The 19,530-nt window shown below is 47.6% G+C and overlaps 1 protein-coding gene across 2 annotated transcripts in view; it reads left to right on the top strand.

Annotated features, from left to right (window-relative positions):
- Positions 1 to 18,405, top strand: part of SLC24A3 (solute carrier family 24 member 3) — a 508,872-nt gene extending 490,467 nt beyond the window's left edge. For both annotated transcript variants that reach the window (XM_064375974.1, XM_064375943.1), the window contains exons 16-17: positions 13,115 to 13,180; positions 16,518 to 18,405. In XM_064375974.1, coding sequence (XP_064232044.1) covers positions 13,115 to 13,180; positions 16,518 to 16,667 — 216 coding nt within the window. In that variant the 3' untranslated portion in view covers positions 16,668 to 18,405. The remainder of the gene's footprint in view (positions 1 to 13,114; positions 13,181 to 16,517) is intronic.
- Positions 18,406 to 19,530: the final 1,125 nt, after the last annotated feature.

Below are 19,530 nucleotides of genomic sequence, written 5' to 3'. Positions count from 1 at the left end.
GATTCCTAATCTGCAGGTGGATTCCTATCCAAGGTGCAGAGGTTAAATCACACAGTTAGAAAGAGGCAGAGAGGAGTGCTTTCCTCAAAGCACTGACAGCTATTGCCAAAGCAAATCATGCCACAGCAGCCACCCATGCATGACTCTGGGCTCAGAGGAGAAATTTCAGACCAGATCCATCCCTGAGTTGAATCTCTGCTGAAAGACAGGGCAGGGTCTGCTTATTAGTGCTTAGGTGGCCTCTTCAACTTTATATAAAGAGGGGGAGAGCTAGAAGAGGAACCAATCCTGATCCCCAGTTTTCTATTCTAAAAGTACCAACAGGCATCATGGGGGCTGCACTCAGTGCTACCCTGGGCCACTGTAGAAGTAACTGACACTTCTACAGGGAGTTTCTGTCTGACGGTTGGAGGAACCACTCTGGATCCTTTCTTCAGTCCCTGGTTCCTCCCTGGCTCTCTTCGGGTGCCTTCAAGTGGCCAATTCCTCAGCCACATTGAGCAGGGTGGGGGACATCACCGTGGAGCTCATGCTGAAATGCAGACATTATTTGGAAAAATAACCCACGTTTGTTGAAAAGCAACTCTAGGGCTTATTTGCGGGGAGCATTTTGAGCTACCCTCTTCACCACCAGCTTTTCCCAGGAGAGGCTTTATTTCCAAAAAGACAGTCGAGGGCCTCCTTTCATGTAGCATGGTAGTGACCCCATGACGTCTTTCTGCATCTCTGACATCAGAACCAAGCAGCCACTGTGGGTCGAATGGCCTCTCCTAACCTCACAAGAGACCTGCCAAAATTCTGAAGCAATTTTTCCATCTCATCTAGATGGGATTTCCAAGTCATAATTACTGGATAATTATCATCCAGACAGCTGTTTTGTGCATGACATTAGGTTTAAGCATTTGGCAGGGAAGGATGAATGCAGTTCTACAGATTTTGACATTTCTTAGCACTTTGTGGCTTGCTCAGAAGGCAGCTAGTTACCTAAGTGCCCAAAATAAGAAATATTTATAAAAGTCAAAGTTTGGCAAACGAGCACTTCTTGTTCCATTTTGGTGATGAACGTCTGTTCCACAATCTTTAAGTGAACTGAGGAAGTCACCATGTAGGCTCCAGGAAGTCAGGCAAAACTCATATTTCTGAGATAGGGCTTAGAAATGTAAAATAAATCTGAGACATGATGGAGGGAGGGTGTCTGTCTCTCTCTTTCCAAGCAAGAGACCACCTGAATCCAGAAACAACAGACAAAGGAGCCGCCCAGAAATACTCTCACCCCACACTGCCTGCCTGGTTTATTCTTTCTTTGACCAAGTGTTAATTGAGCACCTACTGTGTGCTATGCTGGTAACCACTGGTGATGCTACAGTAAGCAGACAGACAGGCAGAGGCCTATGCTCCTGGATCTGCAGCTATGGAAGGAGAGAATTGGAGGACTGGACAAGCAATTCCAGACAAAGATGTGATGCCTGCTTTCCTAAGGGCTGCTTGTACAGAGGTTTAGGCGGTACGTGGCAGCAATTGGGGGATCTGGAATGCTGGGGAGGAAATGACACTTATTCTGAGAATCCGAGATCATCACGACAAGCAGGTGGAGAGAGGTGAGAAAATTTTTTCCAAACAAAAATAACAGCTTGTAGAACACCAAACTATGGGAAAATTTGGGCTGCTTTTGTGGCTGGGGAGAGTATGGGATGGGTGGGGAGTTGGGGAGCTAAGAACAAAGTGGCAGGAATGAAGCTAGAGACAGAGAGAAGATGCATGGTAAAGGCCATGGTAATGGAAAGAATGAAGGTACATGAAAAAGAGTGTGCCCTTTAGATAGGAGATTCTGACAATTCCATAGAGAAAGCATTGGAGCCTGATGAGACTGATGGCAGCAAGATCAGCTATGAGGCATTTGCAGGAGAGAGAAAACAGGGTGATTGGATTAGGAGAGTTGTATCTGTTAGCTATGGTTACCATAATGCCGAGTAACAAAAGGCCTGCATCCATTAGCGTATATTTCTCAGTCGTATCTTTGTGGCCGACAAACGGTGGCTGATCTGGGCTTGGCTGCAGGCTTCATATGAGTCTACTCCATGTGTCTCTCATTCTCTTTGGACCACTGGCTTCTCGAGACACAGTCTTCTCATGATGTGTCTCAAAGAAGACACATCATGTCTTGCTCTTCTCAAAGCAAGAGCACAAGAAGACACCCAGCTTTGGAAACACAGTCTCAGACTTAGGCTTATATCAGGTCAGCTAACGTTGGCCAAAGCCTATCACACAGCCAAGCCCCAAATCAGGAAGCAGAAAAATGTATCCACCTGCCATGAGGCTATGGAAAGTGTGTGGACATAAAACCTATGATGTGGGGAGGAAGTGAGACCAGCAGTTCACTCTGCCTCCGCAGTAGTCGTAAAACTGGAGATCAGTGGAAAGCCAAGCAAGGGACTACAGAAAGAAAATCAGGATCCGGCAATTAGTTTAACTTTAGCCCCTAAACAGCTGTTCATGAGGAGGTAAGTCGGGAGAGGCAAGGATTTTGTAAGCTATTGCAAAATTTTCGGGTGTTATTATGACTGCCACTGAGGATTTTAGCAAGGCAATGATTCCCTTCACATTTTAAGATTATATCTGATGCCGTTTTTAAATGCATAGAAGAAGGCAAGAGTGGAAGAGAGGGGACAGGTCAGGGCCCAGATGACAAAAAGAGACTTTTTAAGGAAGAATCGATAAGATTTTCTAACAGATGTATGGAGAGGATGAAAAGGAGAAAAATTGTAAGAATGTGGTTCTTTGCCTGAGCAACTAAGTGGACTGTGGTGCCATTCATGGAGATGGGGAGACAAGCTGAGAGATGAGGAACATGTTCAAGATGAAATACCAAATGTTCCATTTAGGACAGTTAAAGTTTGATAAGGGTCATCCTAATGGAGATGTCAAGGAGGTAGTGGAAAAGATGGGTCTGGATTTCAGTGGCAAGGTCTTGGTTGCAGGTATGAACTTGGCAGTCAAGGGCATTAACCACAATAACAAAGTAAGAAGGTGAGTGTGGATAGAGGGGAAGGCCCAGAACACGTCCCGATGCTGGATGAGGGAAGAAACAAACGTTCATCGAAGGAGACTGAGGAAGGGCCAGCCAGAGATGGGGAGAATCAGAGCCAGAAGAAAGTTAAAAGGAGGTTGGAGCAGCCAAGTCCAAGGTCTTTCTTCTGAGGCCACTGTGTTCAGCCAACCATTACCTCCTCCAAAAAGCCCACCCCCAGCCAAACGTAGTGCCTGTATGACACCGTGAGGTGTGTTCCCTGTGTGTGCCTTCCCCTTAACTCTCCGAGGGCAGGAGCTGTATCTTATCCAACTTGTGCTCTTTCCCACCGAGCCGAGGGCTTCCGTGGGATGAATCAGTGAACCCATCAGTTCTTGATGTCTCCCATGTCTTTCATTCTCACCTTGTATGGCAACCGTTCCCAGATAAGGCCCCCAGCTCCTGGACACTGCTCCCTCTGCTAGAACTAATCTTCCCTGTTCCGCAAATTCCTTTCCTTACCCCCAGGGACAGTAGGTGCTGGAGCCAACTCATACAGGCACCAAAGAAGCGATCATGTGCAGCTCTTTCTAGCTCTCTCCGGCAATGCCACATTGGTAGTTTGAAATCAGCCATGATGGCAGTATTCACACTACAGAAACAGGACCGTGTCAGAAGGCCGCTGCTAAGGTCACATTGGTAGTTTGAAATCAGCCATGACGGCAGTATTCACACTACAGAAACAGGACCATGTCAGAAGGCTGCTGCTAAGGTCACATTGGTAGTTTGAAATCAGCCATGATGGCAGTATTCACACTACAGAGACAGGACCATGTCAGAAGGCTGCTGCTAAGGTCACATTGGTAGTTTGAAATCAGCCATGACGGCAGTATTCACACTACAGAAACAGGACCATGTCAGAAGGCCGCTGCTAAGGTCACATTGGTAGTTTGAAATCAGCCATGATGGCAGTATTCACACTACAGAGACAGGACCATGTCAGAAGGCTGCTGCTAAGGTCACATTGGTAGTTTGAAATCAGCCATGATGGCAGTATTCACACTACAGAGACAGGACCATGTCAGAAGGCCGCTGCTAAGGTCACATTGGTAGTTTGAAATCAGCCATGATGGCAGTATTCACACTACAGAAACAGGACCATGTCAGAAGGCTGCTGCTAAGGTCACATTGGTAGTTTGAAATCAGCCATGACGGCAGTATTCACACTACAGAGACAGGACCATGTCAGAAGGTCACTGCTAAGGTCACATTGGTAGTTTGAAATCAGCCATGATGGCAGTATTCACACTACAGAAACAGGACCGTGTCAGAAGGCCGCTGCTAAGGTCACATTGGTAGTTTGAAATCAGCCATGATGGCAGTATTCACACTACAGAAACAGGACCATGTCAGAAGGCCGCTGCTAAGGTCACATTGGTAGTTTGAAATCAGCCATGATGGCAGTATTCACACTACAGAAACAGGACCATGTCAGAAGGCTGCTTCTAAGGTCACATTGGTAGTTTGAAATCAGCCATGATGGCAGTATTCACACTACAGAAACAGGACCGTGTCAGAAAGCTGCTGCTAAGGTCACATTGGTAGTTTGAAATCAGCCATGATGGCAGTATTCACACTACAGAGACAGGACCATGTCAGAAGGCCACTGCTAAGGTCACCTACAAACTACCCCACAGGACCTGGATAGGTAACTTGGGGATAGCGTGGTGACATCTTAATGAATGAAGCCTCTCAAGGTTATTCAAATAGAGCTCCTGGGAGCAAAAGTAACACCACCCAATCTCCTTAATCTCGATCATTGAGTTTCAGGCCCTGTGTCAGGAAAATCAGGTGATGCGTGGAGGAAGGAAGGGTCCTTCCAGATCCTACTGTGGAAGGGCTTACCTGGAAAGTGGAATCAGTCTCCGTTCATCATGGTATAGGTCCTCCAGAAACTATTCACTTCTAAGATGAGGATCCAAGGTGAAGAGCTTACTCAGGGGGAGCAGTATGAGAGTGGAGAGGGAGAAGGAGGCTAGGCACCCACAGTGGCTGTGCCAGCAATGGGCAGCAAGGGCTGACTCCCACGGCGAGAGCTCTGGGAAACGGAGGACAGCCTCTGTCTCAGAATGACTCCGTCCAAGGGGCAGGAGAGCTGGAAGGTTGATGCACCCACTCCTCAGAGTCATTGGCGGAGAACAGCTTCTGGGATTGTTCATTTCTTGGCGCTTCGGTGGTTCAGGAGAAAGTCCTAAGGCACAGAGGCAGGAATGGCAGTTGGGAGGCAGCTGACACCCACCAAAATGGCACCTCGGGTAGGTGGGGGGACATGGATGAGTGCCGATGGCAACTGCTAGAGGGGCATCTGGGATTCTTACAGTTCATTCAGGACTCTTACAAACATGGTAGGCAGACACAGTGAAACCCCGTCTCTTCTAAAAATTAGCCGGATGTGGTGGCACACACCTATAGTCCCAGCTACTGGGAGGCTGGAGCAGGAGAATCACTTGAACCCAGGAGGCAGAGGCCACAGTGAGTTGAGATCATGCCACTGTACTCCAGCCTCGGCAACACAGCAAGACTCCATCTCAAAAAAAAAAAAAAAAATTTACTAGGCAGGAAAGGTCCAGATGCACTTTGAGGGCTTTCAGGGGTAAAGAGAGGCCTTTCCCTGGCTTTCTGCTGTGCCTGGAAGAGTACAACAAAATTGAGAATTTAGGGTCCAAAGCCCAACTCTGAATGCCGCCCAGATCCCTCACCAGCTTCACCAACTTGACTAAGTGGTTTAACCTCTCTGAGTCTCAGTTGTCTCATCTTTCAAATGGGGAGAACAAAATCCACTCTGCATACTTCATGAGTATGCACTATGGTACTAAATCACTTAAGGGCTTAAGGATGCAACTGTCGTTAAATTGCTTCTTTTCTGTGGGCTTGGTCCCTATCTTACCTCATTTAATTGTTCAAAGAGATTCCCACCCAGTGATATGATACAATGTCAAGCCGTAGCTGGGAACATCCATTTAGAAACTACTCCCAAACAAGTGCAAAACTACCCAAATAAGAAAATGTGAAATGACATGCAACGTGTGCTCCAAGTTAGAAATAAATTAGCAAAACTCCAGGGGCTTCTTCTTTTTCCTAAAAGAATTTGTTGGTTGGGTCGAGGTGACCCCAAACCATAGATTTTAAGCTGTAGTATGGGGGAAATCAGAATCTTTTAGGATGGGGGTGTTGGCTCTCCAAAGGTAGGGTTCAGAGAACTGTGTTATGAACAGCAGGTATGCATGAAACTTGGTATGAATGAGTCTTCGTGTGTGCATCCTTGCTAAAAAATGTACATGCACTGTGGGCTAAATTCCTATTGACTTTGGAAATAGCCACCCTCCCGTTTCCTCTGCAACAGCTGCCAAGAGGGAATTGGAGAATGAAAATACATGCTTCTTAAGGCAAGAAATGAACACAGCGTTAAATGTCAGGACTGAACAATCTGAACTGTGCCTCCCATGCTCTCAAATCAGCATTGCCTTGAAGATTCTCTCCCTTGTCACTTAATGTTCCCTGCGCATGTGAGGCAGGGAGGAGGGAGAGGATCTAGTTCAACACTGTGCAGGCCTTTCCCAAGGTCATTCAGGGATGAGAAGGTTTGGTGATATTGTTTGCCTTAACATGCCCCAAGAAAATAGCTTTGCTGCCCTCAGGGAGAGTTACTGGGATGATGAAAATGTTTTATATTTTTGTTGAAGTGTGGGTTACATGAGTATATGCTTCTGTCAAAACTCATCCAATAGTGAGAACACTTAAGATCTGTGCATTTTACTCTATGCAAATTATGCCTCAATTAAAAAACAATTTGGTGCCCTCTTGCTTTGTTATTTGCAGAGATCAGCTTAAAGCCAACCCTCACCATGATCTGTCTCCCCATCGACTCCACTCTTGCCCTTTGCTATGCAGCCTCACTGCCTCCCACTGTGCACACGTGCATATACACACAGGCAAATGCACACACACATGCATGCACACAGGCAAACGCACACAGGCAAACACACACACACACAAGCTCACATGCAAACAACATGCACACACACACACACGCTCAGAATCACCAACTGATGTTCTTTTTTTTTTTTTTGAGATGAAGTCTCGCTCTGTTGCCCAGGCTGAAGTGCAGTGGTGCAGTCTCAGCTCAATGCAACCTCCACCTCCCGGGTTCAAGTGATTCTCCTGCCTCAGCCTCCCAAGTAGCTGGGACTACAGGTGTGCACCACTATGCCCAGCTAATTTTTACATTTTTAGTAGAGAGAGGGTTTCACCATGTTGGCCAGGATGGTCTTCATCTCTTGACCTAGTGATCCACCTGCCTTGGCCTCTGAAAGTGCTGGGATTATAGGCGTGAGCCACCGCGCCCGGCCACAGGTGCTCATTTTTGTTTGTTTGTTTGTGATAGGGTTTTGCTCTGTTGCCCAGGCTGGAATGCAGTGGTGGGATCACAGCTTACTGCAGCCTCGACCTCCCCAACTCAAGCGATCTTCCCTCCTCAGCCCTTCAAGTAGCTGGGACTACAAGCACACACCAACAGACCTGGCTAATTTTTTTTTTCATTTTTTGTAGAGATAGGGTCTCACTATGTTTCCCAGGCTGGTCTTTAACTCCTGGACTCAGGCAGTCCTCCCACATCAGTTTCCCAAAGTGCTGGAATTGCAGGCATAAGCCACCATGCCTGGCCCAGACGCTCATTTAAACATACAGTATGTGGAGTGGGAGAGCTGCAGGGGTGGGGGAATTTGGTGTTGGAGTGAGGAGAAAGTGCCCCCAGAGCGTTTGGACCTGCTGGTCCGGTAAGAACGTGCCCCAAGCACAAGCAGGACGACGTCGGCACCAGATGGACAATAGTGAGCTTGGAAGAGGCAAAAGGACTCAGGGCAGGATGGGCAGAGTAGAGGTGGGAAGGCAGTGAGACCACCCACCTAGCTAGACCGAAAGTCTCAAAAGGGGGCGCAGGAGTGTGCTAAGGTGCCGACTACAGAGAAGACATGCTAGGACGTGAGACAGTGACGTGGGGTCCTTAGCAGAGCTCCTGGCCCTCCTCATCTCTTCCTTAATGGCAACCCTGTCAGGAAGGAGGAGGCCTACAGGCCTCTTTTCATTTTGTTTTTGAATTACAAAAGTAATACACATTAACAGCCCAAACCTGGAAGCGTCCCAGATGTCCATCAACAGGAGCATAATTAAACACACTACAGCATATTTACACTGCTGTAAAAATAAATGAGCTGTTGATGCAATGAAAACACTGAGGGAGTCTTTAAAAATGTTGCGGACATAAAAGAGTACACACTGCAGAATTCCTCTTCTGTGAAGCTCTAGGACGGCCCGAACCGCCCTATGGTGGAGAAACAGGGCAGTGCCTTCCTTGGGCGAGACTGGCAGGAGGGCACCAGAGAACTTTCTGGAATGACAAAAGTGTTCTGTGCCATGGTAGGGTTTGGGTTACATGGATGCGTGCATTTCTCAGAACGTATTGAATGGTAAAATTTTGTTGTGTGAATTTTACCGCATAAAAATGGCATCTAAGACTAAAAGACCCATGAACTATGAATGAACTCTACTTAATGAGATACAGGCAGGAGTGCTGGTCTCTGCAGTTTACTTTGAAGTTCACACAAACACACATGCACAGGCCCGGCTCTTAAAAAAATAAGATGGGCCAGGCGTAGTGGCTCACGCCTATAATCCCAGCACTTTGGGAGGCCGAGGCAGGCAGATCACGAGGTCAGGAGATAGAGACCATCCTGGCCAACATGGTGAAACCCCGTCTCTACTAAAAATACAAAAATCAGCTGGGCGTGGTGGCGCATGCCATTAATCCCAACTACTCAAAAAGCCAAGGGAGGAGAATCACTTGAACCAGGGAGTCGAGGCTGCAGTGAGCTGAGATCACGCCACAGCACTCCAGCCTGGCGACAGAGCGAGATGCTGTGTCTAAATAAATAAATAAATAAGATGGTATAATTCTTTCAACTCTTCTGAATGCTTGAAAACTTTCGTAGCAGCTCGCTGGGTTTAAAAAAACTACATATACTCATAATAAATTAAATAAAGTGGGGAAGGGAGATAGAGAACATTGGACAGAGACCGCATTGCTTCTGGACTACTATCCAGGTAGTGGCACGCGGCATTTCTCTGCCTCCAGCCTCACTCTGACCGGTCCCTGCTGCCCCGCAGAACACTGGCTCCTTATAACACGTATTCAAAATGAGACCTCTTGGACTTGTGTTATTCATTCCTCAATTACATTTTAATCACGTGGTCTGTGCCCAGGCCTATGCCAGGTGGAGGGTAAAGTCAGACATGTCCTACCCTTGCGGTGTCTGTAATCTAGTAAGCTATTGATCCGTGATAGGTTTAGAAAAGAAGCTGCCTTGGGTGCCAGGAAGTGGACCCAGACTCCAATTATTGAGGATGTATTACACACCAGACTCTGTTCAAGAGTTTTAACATGGATTACTTCAGTTCAGCCTCATAAGCACTGACAAAGCACGAACTGTGTTATTCCCATTTTACACTTTAAAAAACTGAGGCTTAGGGAAGTTCAGTTACCCGTCCTGATGACACAGCAAGTGAGTGACCAAGCGGAGATTCAAAACCCAGGAAGTTGGATCTGGAGTCCATGCCTTAAACCAGAGGGAGGCAAACATTTTCTATAAGGGGCCAGGCAGGAAATATTTTAAGCACTGTGGATCATACTGTGTCTGTCGAAACCACTCAGCTCAACTGCTGTCGTGTGGAAATAGCCATTGATGATATATAAATGAATGAGCTGAGTTCCAAATTTTATTTACAAAGACAGATTGGAGCTGGATGCAGTGGCTCATACCTATAATCCCAACACACTGGGAGGCCGATGCTGGAGGATTGCTTGAAGCCAGGAGTTTGAGACCAGCCTGGGCAACATAGCAAGACCCTATCTTTAAAAAAAAAAAAGTAGCTAGACAGCTACTTGGGAGACTGAGGCAGGAGGATCACTTGGGCACAGGATTCAGAGCTGCGGTGCTGCGGTGAGCTATGATCTTACCTCTGCACTCCAGCCTGGGCAACAGAATGAGACCCTGTCTCTAAAAAAAAAAAAAAAAAAAAAAAAAAAAGCAATGACTCCTGCCCCAAACCATCCATAGCAGCAGCAGCTAGGACACGTTTGAGCTGGACCAGAAGGCAGCTTCGGGAGCCCTCATTCCTGCCTGTCACATCCTTGTGGAAGTACAAAGGTCAGGCAGCAAGGGGTAAATACAGGCTTTGAGAGCCCAGGTCTCTAACAATGAAAACACAAAAATACACCCCTGGGTGCATGCAGCAGTTCATGACCAAAGGAGGGCTATAGAGAAAAAGGTGAGAAGTTAAAAACACACAGAAACCCTGCAAAATACTTAGTTGCCTTTCGCCTCTGGAACCAGATTTAGAATTTCAGCTACACTGTTCTTTGAGATTTCATGTGAACATAGGAAGGTAAAGTTCAAAAGCTTTGGTTTAACAGGATTCGTTTTGAAAACGTTTGGCCAAAGAGAATTTTCCTGCTAGGAGCTTTGCCATTTCTGGTTCTTGGTTTCTTAAGGGCATGAAATCACTTTACTAAGTTCTTGTTTCTGACAAGGATTTGACCCCAGAGCTCAGAGGACAAGCGGGGCTGGAAATGCATTGCCCTCTTAGAATGTATCTGTGTACACAGTGTTGAAAGAGCTCAAAGGATTCTTGAGTGTTTATCCACAATTTCACATCTACCCAAGGGTGACTGAGGATAGCTCCAAGAGCCTCTTCTCTCTTAGAGAGTCCACCTGCCTTCAACATTGGCCAGTACACAGGGGATGATCAGAGTATGGACAGAATATTTAGGGGAAGAAAATCTCCTTCAATACAACACGTTTGTGATGCAGTCCTGCATGCTGGCCTCTTTACACTAACCCAGCTGATGAGAGTAGGAAAATCTATCCACTGTCAGGTTGAGTGTGTGCATGAAGCCACCAGCTGGACTGTGATGGGGCCGATCTGCCGTTTTTCCACACTGAATTAGCCAGGTTAACCCGTTGCTCTAGTGTCACAGGGATACAACTTGAGTCTTTCTTTATTCTCAGGAAGGCATTTGGTGGCGGGAGACTCTGTTCCAGCTGGGGACTAGCAGATGATTGACTCACCAGGATTGCAAGTCACTGGAGAAAGAGTCCCGCTCAATCCCTCTGTGACAGGACATCACTAAGTCACATGTCACTGGATCTTCACAGAAAGGGTTGGCTGTTTAGGGCATACGATGTCCTGTCACCAGAAAATAAACCTGACACACCCACCTAAGGAGACACCTTCCCATATGCACGCTCCAGTGGTGAACTGGTGCAGTCATGGCCCCGTCAGAAGGGCCCAGAACCACTCCTACTCAATAATCACCGCTTAGTCGCCTAAATGCACAAATCAACCAGCCTCATTTTCCCTTCCCATGGACACAGAGAAGCTTTTCACTCCCTGCGGAACAGTGTACATTGGTTGGGGTCTGTAGTCCTCAAACCTGAATGCACACAAGCATTTCCAAGCGAACATGTGAAAAATGAATGTCAGGGTCCCTTCCCCAGAACACTTGGAGACTAGAAAAAGCAGATCTGGGCTTTATACTTTCTCTAAATCAGTGGTTCTTAAACGTTCCTGTGCTTCAGAATCGCCTGAAGTTAGAGCACAGATGCATGGGCCCTGCCCCAGGGCTTCTGATTCAGGAGTTCTGGGTGGGGCCTGAAATCCTGCATTTGTAACAAGCTCCGAGTGCTGCTGCCTCTGCTGGCCCCAGAACCACCCTCTGGGAACCACTGCTCTAAGGTATCTCTTCTCTTTCTGGGCGGCCGTCCTGACTTGGTCAAAGACAGAAGCAGTGTCTTCTCTCTACACCATGAGAGAAACCCTTTGGCCTTTGTCTGCCGAGTCAGCACCTGCTCTCTACCTGCCCTGCTTGATATTATAGTCACAATCACATGTGGCTCTTTAAATGTAAATTTGGTTAAAGATGAGATTAAAACTTTTTTTTTTCAATTGCATGAGCCACATTTTATATGCCCAACAGCCACATGTACCCAATGGCTACTATGTTGGAGAGTACAGATTTAGAACCTTTCCGTCACTGCACAAAGTTCTGCTGGTCAGTGCTATTCTACAGAAACTCCAAGGCTGGGCGCAGTGGCTCATGCTTGTAATCACAGCACTTTGGGAGGCCGAGATGGGAGGATCACTTGTCTCCAGGAGTTCAAGACCAACTTGGGCAACATAGTGAGACCTAGTCTCTACAAAAAATCAAAAATTAGCCAGGCGTGATGGTGTGTGCCTGCAGTCCTCAGGAAGCTGAGGCGGGAGGATCACTTGGGGCTGGGAGCTTGAGGCTGTAGTGAGCTGAGATCATACCACCACACCACAGCCTGGGCAACAGAGTGAAACCTTGTCTCAAAAAAAAAGGAGGAACTCCAAATACATTTCTCTCTTTCTCTTCATTGGCTGTTATCCTCATTCTGTGAAAAACAAACCTCAGAAAATCCCTTTGCTAATACCAGAAATGGAATTTTAACTTTTTCCTCTTTTTTGTTTGCCCACAACAGCAACCCTCATCCACTTCTTCCCATCAAGTTTGGGGAAAGAGACATTTTAGTGCAAAAGGGATGAAACGTTTATTGATATTTTTCCATTGCCCATGTCATGAAATCCATCCTACAAGCAGTATGTGTTTGAGAAAGCAAAAGCTCCCTGGAGGTAAAGGAGCACGTGGATGGGAATGTGTTGTGGGCCACAAGAATCTCACGGCCCCGGATGGAGAGTTCAGGTGGCCATGGGGTACTCCAGCTGGAGCCCTGCTGTTGAGGGTGAGGCCAGGATGGGACTGAGAGTGGACAAGACAAAGACAAGCTCTGGGTTTCCAGGAAGTATCAGTTTCGGGGCTGGCTGCTGAAGCCTTCTGTTGCTTTTTCATTCTAGAGGGGAGATGTGGAATCACTGCTACTCAAAGGTGGGTGGGCAGAGGCCTTTTCCAAAGCCTGACTCTGCTTAGGAAGCCTCGTTTTTTAGAAGCCTAACTCTAGCCCTCTTTGACAGATCCGGCTGAACAGCAGGGGGCTGATCTACTCCGTGGGCTTGCTCCTGGCCTCCGTCTTTGTCACGGTAGGTTGGCAGCTCTCTCCTCGTGCCTGCGTTTGCCTGCTCTTTCCTCCGTTTGGGTTGCTTGGATACCCCTGGCCTCCTGGTGACTGGAGACAAGCAACGGCTATGTCCCATCTCCTGGCTGTTTCTTCTGGAAGTGAGTCCTAGTGACCCACTGGAACACCTCCCTTTCTGAAAGAAGCCAGTCTTCCTCCCAAAGGCATGGCCCTGTCTTTCGTAGCACACAAACCGTTTTCCCAAATGCAAAGAGAAGATCCTACTTTGTCTACAATATTAGTCATGGAAAGGTAGATTCCAATTCATTGATTGTTCCAGGATCCCACACGAATCCATGGATTTGACTAATACTTGGAAACTAAAAACCGATTTTATTGACAGTGCATTCTGAGCCCATTCCACTGTCTCAGCCATTACCCCAACTGACATGTTTGATGGGAACAAGTTGACACCAAGGCATGGACTCACCCACATGAAACATCCACTAACATACAAATACACTGTTGAATTTCCATATTCATAGGCATTGAGACACAATATATTTTTTCCTTAATTTTTCAAGGAAATCGTCACTGAGTTACACCTGGCATGTTGTTAGCATAAATATGCCAGAGAATGGGAATTCCCAAGGACAGGCAGGAAGCAAGACAAGTAGTTTACAGTATCAGGGTGTGACTCGAATGTCAGCGTTTCACCAAAACAAATACTGCCTCATGCAAAAGTGAGAATCGACATCGTTCATGCTCTCATGGTTTAGGAGGTCCTGCAGTCCCGCCATGACTTGGAGTGGTGATGCTGGTAACAGCCACACACCGTGCTTAATGTTTTGTGTGTATATTTTCCCATTTGGAGCTCATCACACCCCCCACGAGGTGTCTTTAATATCAGCCCTATTATACAGATGAGCGACTGAAGCCTAGAGAAGCTAACTGACTCGTTTTCACTGACACCGCGTGAATGAAGGAACAAGCCAGCGGACACCAAGCGTGCGTGCGGATAGCTACCGTGCGTGGTTTTAGGCCGTGCTATAGTTACACCATCTACAGGAGACCCGGCTAACCACCAACTGGGCTGTCAAAATGAGGTTGCCAAAATGCTGAAGGTTTGGGGGAGGAAAAGCAATTTCAAACGTGTTAAGTTTGCAGTGCCTGTTTGACATCCAAGGGAAGAGGTGAAGAAAGCCGTTGGAAATGTGAGTCTGAGTTCACAAGAGATGTTCAGTCTGGGGACACCGTAGTGTAGATGGTATTTAAAGCCCTGCAGCTGGGAGAGCTCACCAAGGGAATGAGTGCGCACAAAAGAAGAGAAGAGGCCCAATATCTGAGTTTTGGGGCAGCCTGACACTTACAGGTCAGGACATTGAGGACAATACACCAAAATAAGCTGAGAAGGAACAGTTTGGAGATGCAGGAAGAAAACCAGGAGAATGCGGCGTCCTGGAAGCCACCTGCCGAAGGGCTTTCTGGGTGGAGGGAGCTATGGGCTGAGTCAGGGAGAGGAGCCCTGAGCATTGGTGGTTGCAGTTAGCAATGCAAAGCCATTGGTGCTCATGAGAGGGTAGCACTGTGCAGTGGGGTGGAGTAAGCTAATAGAGAATGAAAGGAGAGAGGCTGCAGACTGCGAGTGGGCATTCACAACTCTTCCATGTTCTCTGGCTGTGAAGAAAGGAGAGAAATGGAAATTCAGAAAAAAAAATTATTTTAAGATGAGTGAGATAACGGAATCTTCGTATGCCAATTAGAATAATCCAGGGATGCAGCTGTGGCATGTAGCTAGAAGAGAAGGGAGTTGCTGGAACAAGGTCCTTAAGCAGGATGGAAGATGGGATCGGGGGCGTGCAGGGTGGAGTTGACCTCACTGCCAGGAGAGAAGGCAGGAAGGTGGGGTTGGGAGCTCTGTGCTGTGGGAATGAGTGAGGGTGGGGAAACAAGTGTTGGAGGTTGGAAGAGGGGGAGAGGTGTGAAGTAGCCACGTGGACAAGGGAGAGACGAGGGACTAGGGAAGGATGAGATGCCTGCTGAAAAGCATTAATGCCCCCACTTAACATCAGCAGTCTTGCATATAAAGTAAGACCCATCGGCACGGCTGGCTGATTTCCTTCCAGACCCAATGGTCAGCCACGTGGATACGGCGTGAACCAGATTGGAACTTGGCTTGAACTGAAGGACTGTGGCTTAGCCAACCAAGGACAGCCGAGCAAGAGAGAGTCCAGGGAATCAGGGTGGATGCCCCAGAGTGACTCCAGAGAGTGCAGGTGGAACTGAAGCGAAGGAAGGGGAGAAGGAAAGGGGTAATGTGGGTGAAGGCTGGAGAAGTGGTGATGGTGTCAATGAAGTATGGGCTGTGGGGGTTTGCAGAGTTGTGGGAGCTGAGGAATTGGGTGGAGTAAGCTAGAAAGGAAGAGATTTGGGTCAGAAAGTGGGATGTGTGACACTAAGATAACACAGATGCTTGTATCACTTCCAGTAACAACAGCTAGGCCCCAGTGCCACCAGCAGACCTTTCTGCCGTGAAATGGCCTGCACCTGGGTTGGACAGTACCGCCGACTGTGGCTGGCCGTAGTACTTGAAATGTGGAGCTGTGTTTTAATTTTATTTTACTTAAATTTGGGTAGCATGTGGGCCGGTGGGTGTAAGTGGTGAGGCTGGTTGGAGGATGAGAACTTGAGGGGGCAGAGTGTTGGAAAGACCCTCTCCCTCTCCGGGGGCATTGAACTCACTGAGAAGGTCAGCAGGAGTGCAGTGGAGAGTGGCAGGAGCAGGCAGAAATCTTCAAGGACGGGCAGTGGCCGGGCTTACACCGTTGACTGCAACAGGAGGAACCAGGAGGGACCGTGGGAAGACCCGAGATTCCAGGCTCAGTGTTTTCAGAGAGGAAAGAAGGAAAATGGTCTGGAAGCACCGTGAGGAGCCATGGGGAGGGAGCAACTTCCTCACCTCCAGGCACAGCAATGGGAAGAGATGTGGCTGAAGTGTCCCCAGGCGAGCAGGAATCTGCTTAGAGCAAAAAGGCCCAGAACAGGTGAAGAGCCCGCAGGGACGTGGGGTTGCAGCTCCGTGGAAGAGGATTGGCTGCTGGGATGTGCTTGTGAGTCCTGCCATTTGTTTTAGTTACTTTTCCACAACCAGCAGCTTCTAGCTTCTTTTATTCCTGATGTTTATGTTCTCAGCTTCCACAATCTGAGACGAGAGTTGGATTTTGCAGGCTCAGAGAATATAAGCACCCTACCCGAGGCCTACAGTCAGCAGCCCTTCCCCCGGTCCCCTGGCTTCCCCCACCCACCCCCCAGAGGCTGCTGCCTCCTCCTGGCACCCTCTGAACCTGTTCTGTACCCTGCAGGTGTTCGGTGTCCATCTGAACAAGTGGCAGCTGGACAAGAAGCTGGGCTGTGGGTGCCTCCTCCTGTACGGCGTGTTCCTGTGCTTCTCCATCATGACTGAGTTCAACGTGTTCACCTTCGTGAACCTGCCCATGTGCGGGGACCACTAGCCGCCGGGCGCCTGCAGAGGCTCAGCTTCTCCTTTTCTGTGCAATACGAGACAAGGCAGCAACCCGAGTCACGCGGGCCCCCAGGGCCACGGCGTTCGTCTCTCCCGTGCTGTCCTCAGGCCTCCGCTCCTGTTTTGGTGGCCCAGGCTCTCCCCTGCCCCGTCCTCACTCCCCCACGTCCTTGGGTCACACCCACCCACCCTTTCCCGCCTCCTCCATGTGAAGACATCCAACATCCACGTGACTCTTCCAGCTCCATTTTTGAACAGTGACTGAGATTCTAGAAAAACTGGCTGCTAACTGGCCCGAGCCGGGCAACACTGATTCCAGCCCCTCCTCCTTTTTTAAGTTATTTGATGGAAGACTCACCTAATTTATGACCTGAGACTGTTGAAGAAATAGAGAGGAGGGGTCCGTTGATTACAGGGAGTGTTTGGGATTTTGTTCGGTTCGGAGGTGATGCCTAGGTGACTGGGTTTCGGGGGATTGTTTTCTTTTGGGGGTCTTCCCCTTTTACTCCTTTTCTTCCAGAGATCAAGAGCTTCTCTTGCATCTTCTTCCACTGGGCTTGGGATTAACCAGCGACCCAAGAGCTGCACCTGCCGTGTTGTCTGGGCTTGCATCCCAGACGTGTTGGAGTATGTATGGATTTAGCGCTTTTTAGAGGAGCCACTGGGCAGGGCCACCAAGAACAAATGCATGACATTTTATAGCCAAGGATGCCTCGCTCAAGTCTTGTGGGCGTCCGCTGGGGGCGGGGGGACACAAGGTTTTGGAGGAAGAAGACAGCTTCCCTCATGTCCATCATCACCATCTCTTTCTCACTAGGTTCTTTCTAGTTTTCAAGCAATAGTTCTAGCCTGCCTGAGGCCTTGGACAAGGGGGCCCCGGTTAAACTACCCATCCGTGAGGTGCCAGGCAATCGACGACAAAAGCTTCCCCGACTGGCGAGTCCCCGAGATGTGCTCTTGTTGCTTGGCATTTGGGGTGACGGGAGTGACCCAGAGGCCACCACTGCTTTTCGTGCAGGAGTTACAGACACTGGTTTCTTGGAAAATGGAGAGAAGCGCACTTTGCACAGACGTCGTCAGTTAAGTCCCAGTTTGCCGCTCGGTATTGAGTACACTGGACCCTGACCGCTGGCTCTTGGGCAAACGTCCAAGCCAGCCCAGCTGCACCCCTCCCTTCCTGGAGGGATGGCCAGGGAAAGAGAAAACAGAACTGACACCTTTGAAACCACAGAATGTGTTACATGCAGACTCGCTCAAGGGCATAAGTTATTATGAACGTTCTTGCCAACCACTGCTCAACAGCCCTGCTAGATTTTTGTATGATGCTGGATTATTATGCAGACTAATTCCACCCAGTCGAGACACACCCATGCTTGTTCACTTGTATTTATTGAAACTGTGGATTCTTGCCCGTGCTGTCCCTCGTATTTACTTTAAGCACTGATCACTTATCATTCATTCGGTATGGTTTTCCCTGTCCCTTGTACACATTCTGGTATGAATTTGTAAAAATAACCTGCTACAAATTGGTTGAATGTTTCCGTCTGTGGTACAAACCAGCATTAGCGGATGGGGCACGTACCCAACTGAGGAACAAAAGGAGAAATCACCAATTTGGGCTCTCAGAGCTAAGACACACTTACTGATTCTGTTGCACATTTTGCACTGGTTTATGGCGATTGTTTTCTTGGACGGATAGTGTAAAATAAACTTCTCTGTTCTCTATCCTTCCCTGAGCAGAGTGAATTACTTTCTCCCCTGGAAGGCTGTGCATTTTCCATTGAGGAGAATATATGGGAGGTAAAATGATCGTAGTCACTATGTGGCCAGGTATTTGCCTCACCTGGAGAGCTGGTGTGTGTGTGGCAGATTCCGAGAATGAATTGGAAAGCTGCGGGTCCCCTCTAAATCTTGAAGGGACTTTAGGCCTGTCATCCTATCATAGAATTCTAGAACTCTACCTGTCCTAGGACACATTAGTTAGGAATTCATTCTTTCCATTGAGCATGAGAGAAGGAGCTTCACAGTACTGACGATGACATTCTGGAGTGGGCAAGTTCTCCATTCTGTCTGATTTTGGTAGTTCTTAATTGTGAAAATTAAGACTTCCCCAAAGCTGATTCCTTAAAAGAGAGAATAACATAGTTGTAATAAGCCATGTTCTGATCCTGGGTGATGCACAAGAAATAGTTGCCCAGATCTAAATTAGTAAACACAGAACTGTTTCCACCGGAAATGCCACACAATTCATTTATAAGAGTCAGAAGAAAAATAGCCTCTAATCCACAGAACCAACTTCATTTAACTACTGAAAAATATATATTCCCAGGGTGGGGGGAATGCTAGGTACTTAGCGTGGTTTTGAGTGTTTCCATCTTCAAATGTTTTATTACTATATTTGTGTATTTTACAAATATACCCTGGACACAGGGCAGGGTATTTTCATTATGCTGATTAGTGCATACAAAGCGTTAGATACTTTTACATTAAGTATCTTGTTAGACTAGTCTTCATTAGTTTTACTTTTAATCTTAAGCAAAGACATTTAGTCAGTGGTTTTTTTTAAAAAAAAAAAAAACATTTTTCATGAAATCTTTAGAAACTGTAGTTCATGGCTGAATTTCTCGAAGTGAGAATTCTGGGACAATGAGAGTTTTCATGTTTCCATGCATGATGATTGCCAACTCAAGAACTATGGGGCTTTCCTTTCTGAAATGAGAATTAGCCTATTTCTGCTTAGCTCTAAGCCATGCGCAACTGTCTTGGGTCGTGAGTTGAGAATGGGGTTTGAAGTGAGCCAGCTGTTCGGTGATGCCGGACAGCCGATACTGCTCTTTTCACTGTTTCTGCTG

The sequence above is a fragment of the Aotus nancymaae genome, unplaced genomic scaffold (assembly GCF_030222135.1).
Source record: "Aotus nancymaae isolate 86718 unplaced genomic scaffold, 86718_ANA_hifiasm-v0.15.2.pri h1tg000001l, whole genome shotgun sequence".
NCBI lineage: Eukaryota > Metazoa > Chordata > Mammalia > Primates > Aotidae > Aotus > Aotus nancymaae.
The sequence above is the reverse complement of the archived record's forward strand: the minus strand, read 5'-3'. Positions and strand labels throughout refer to the sequence as shown.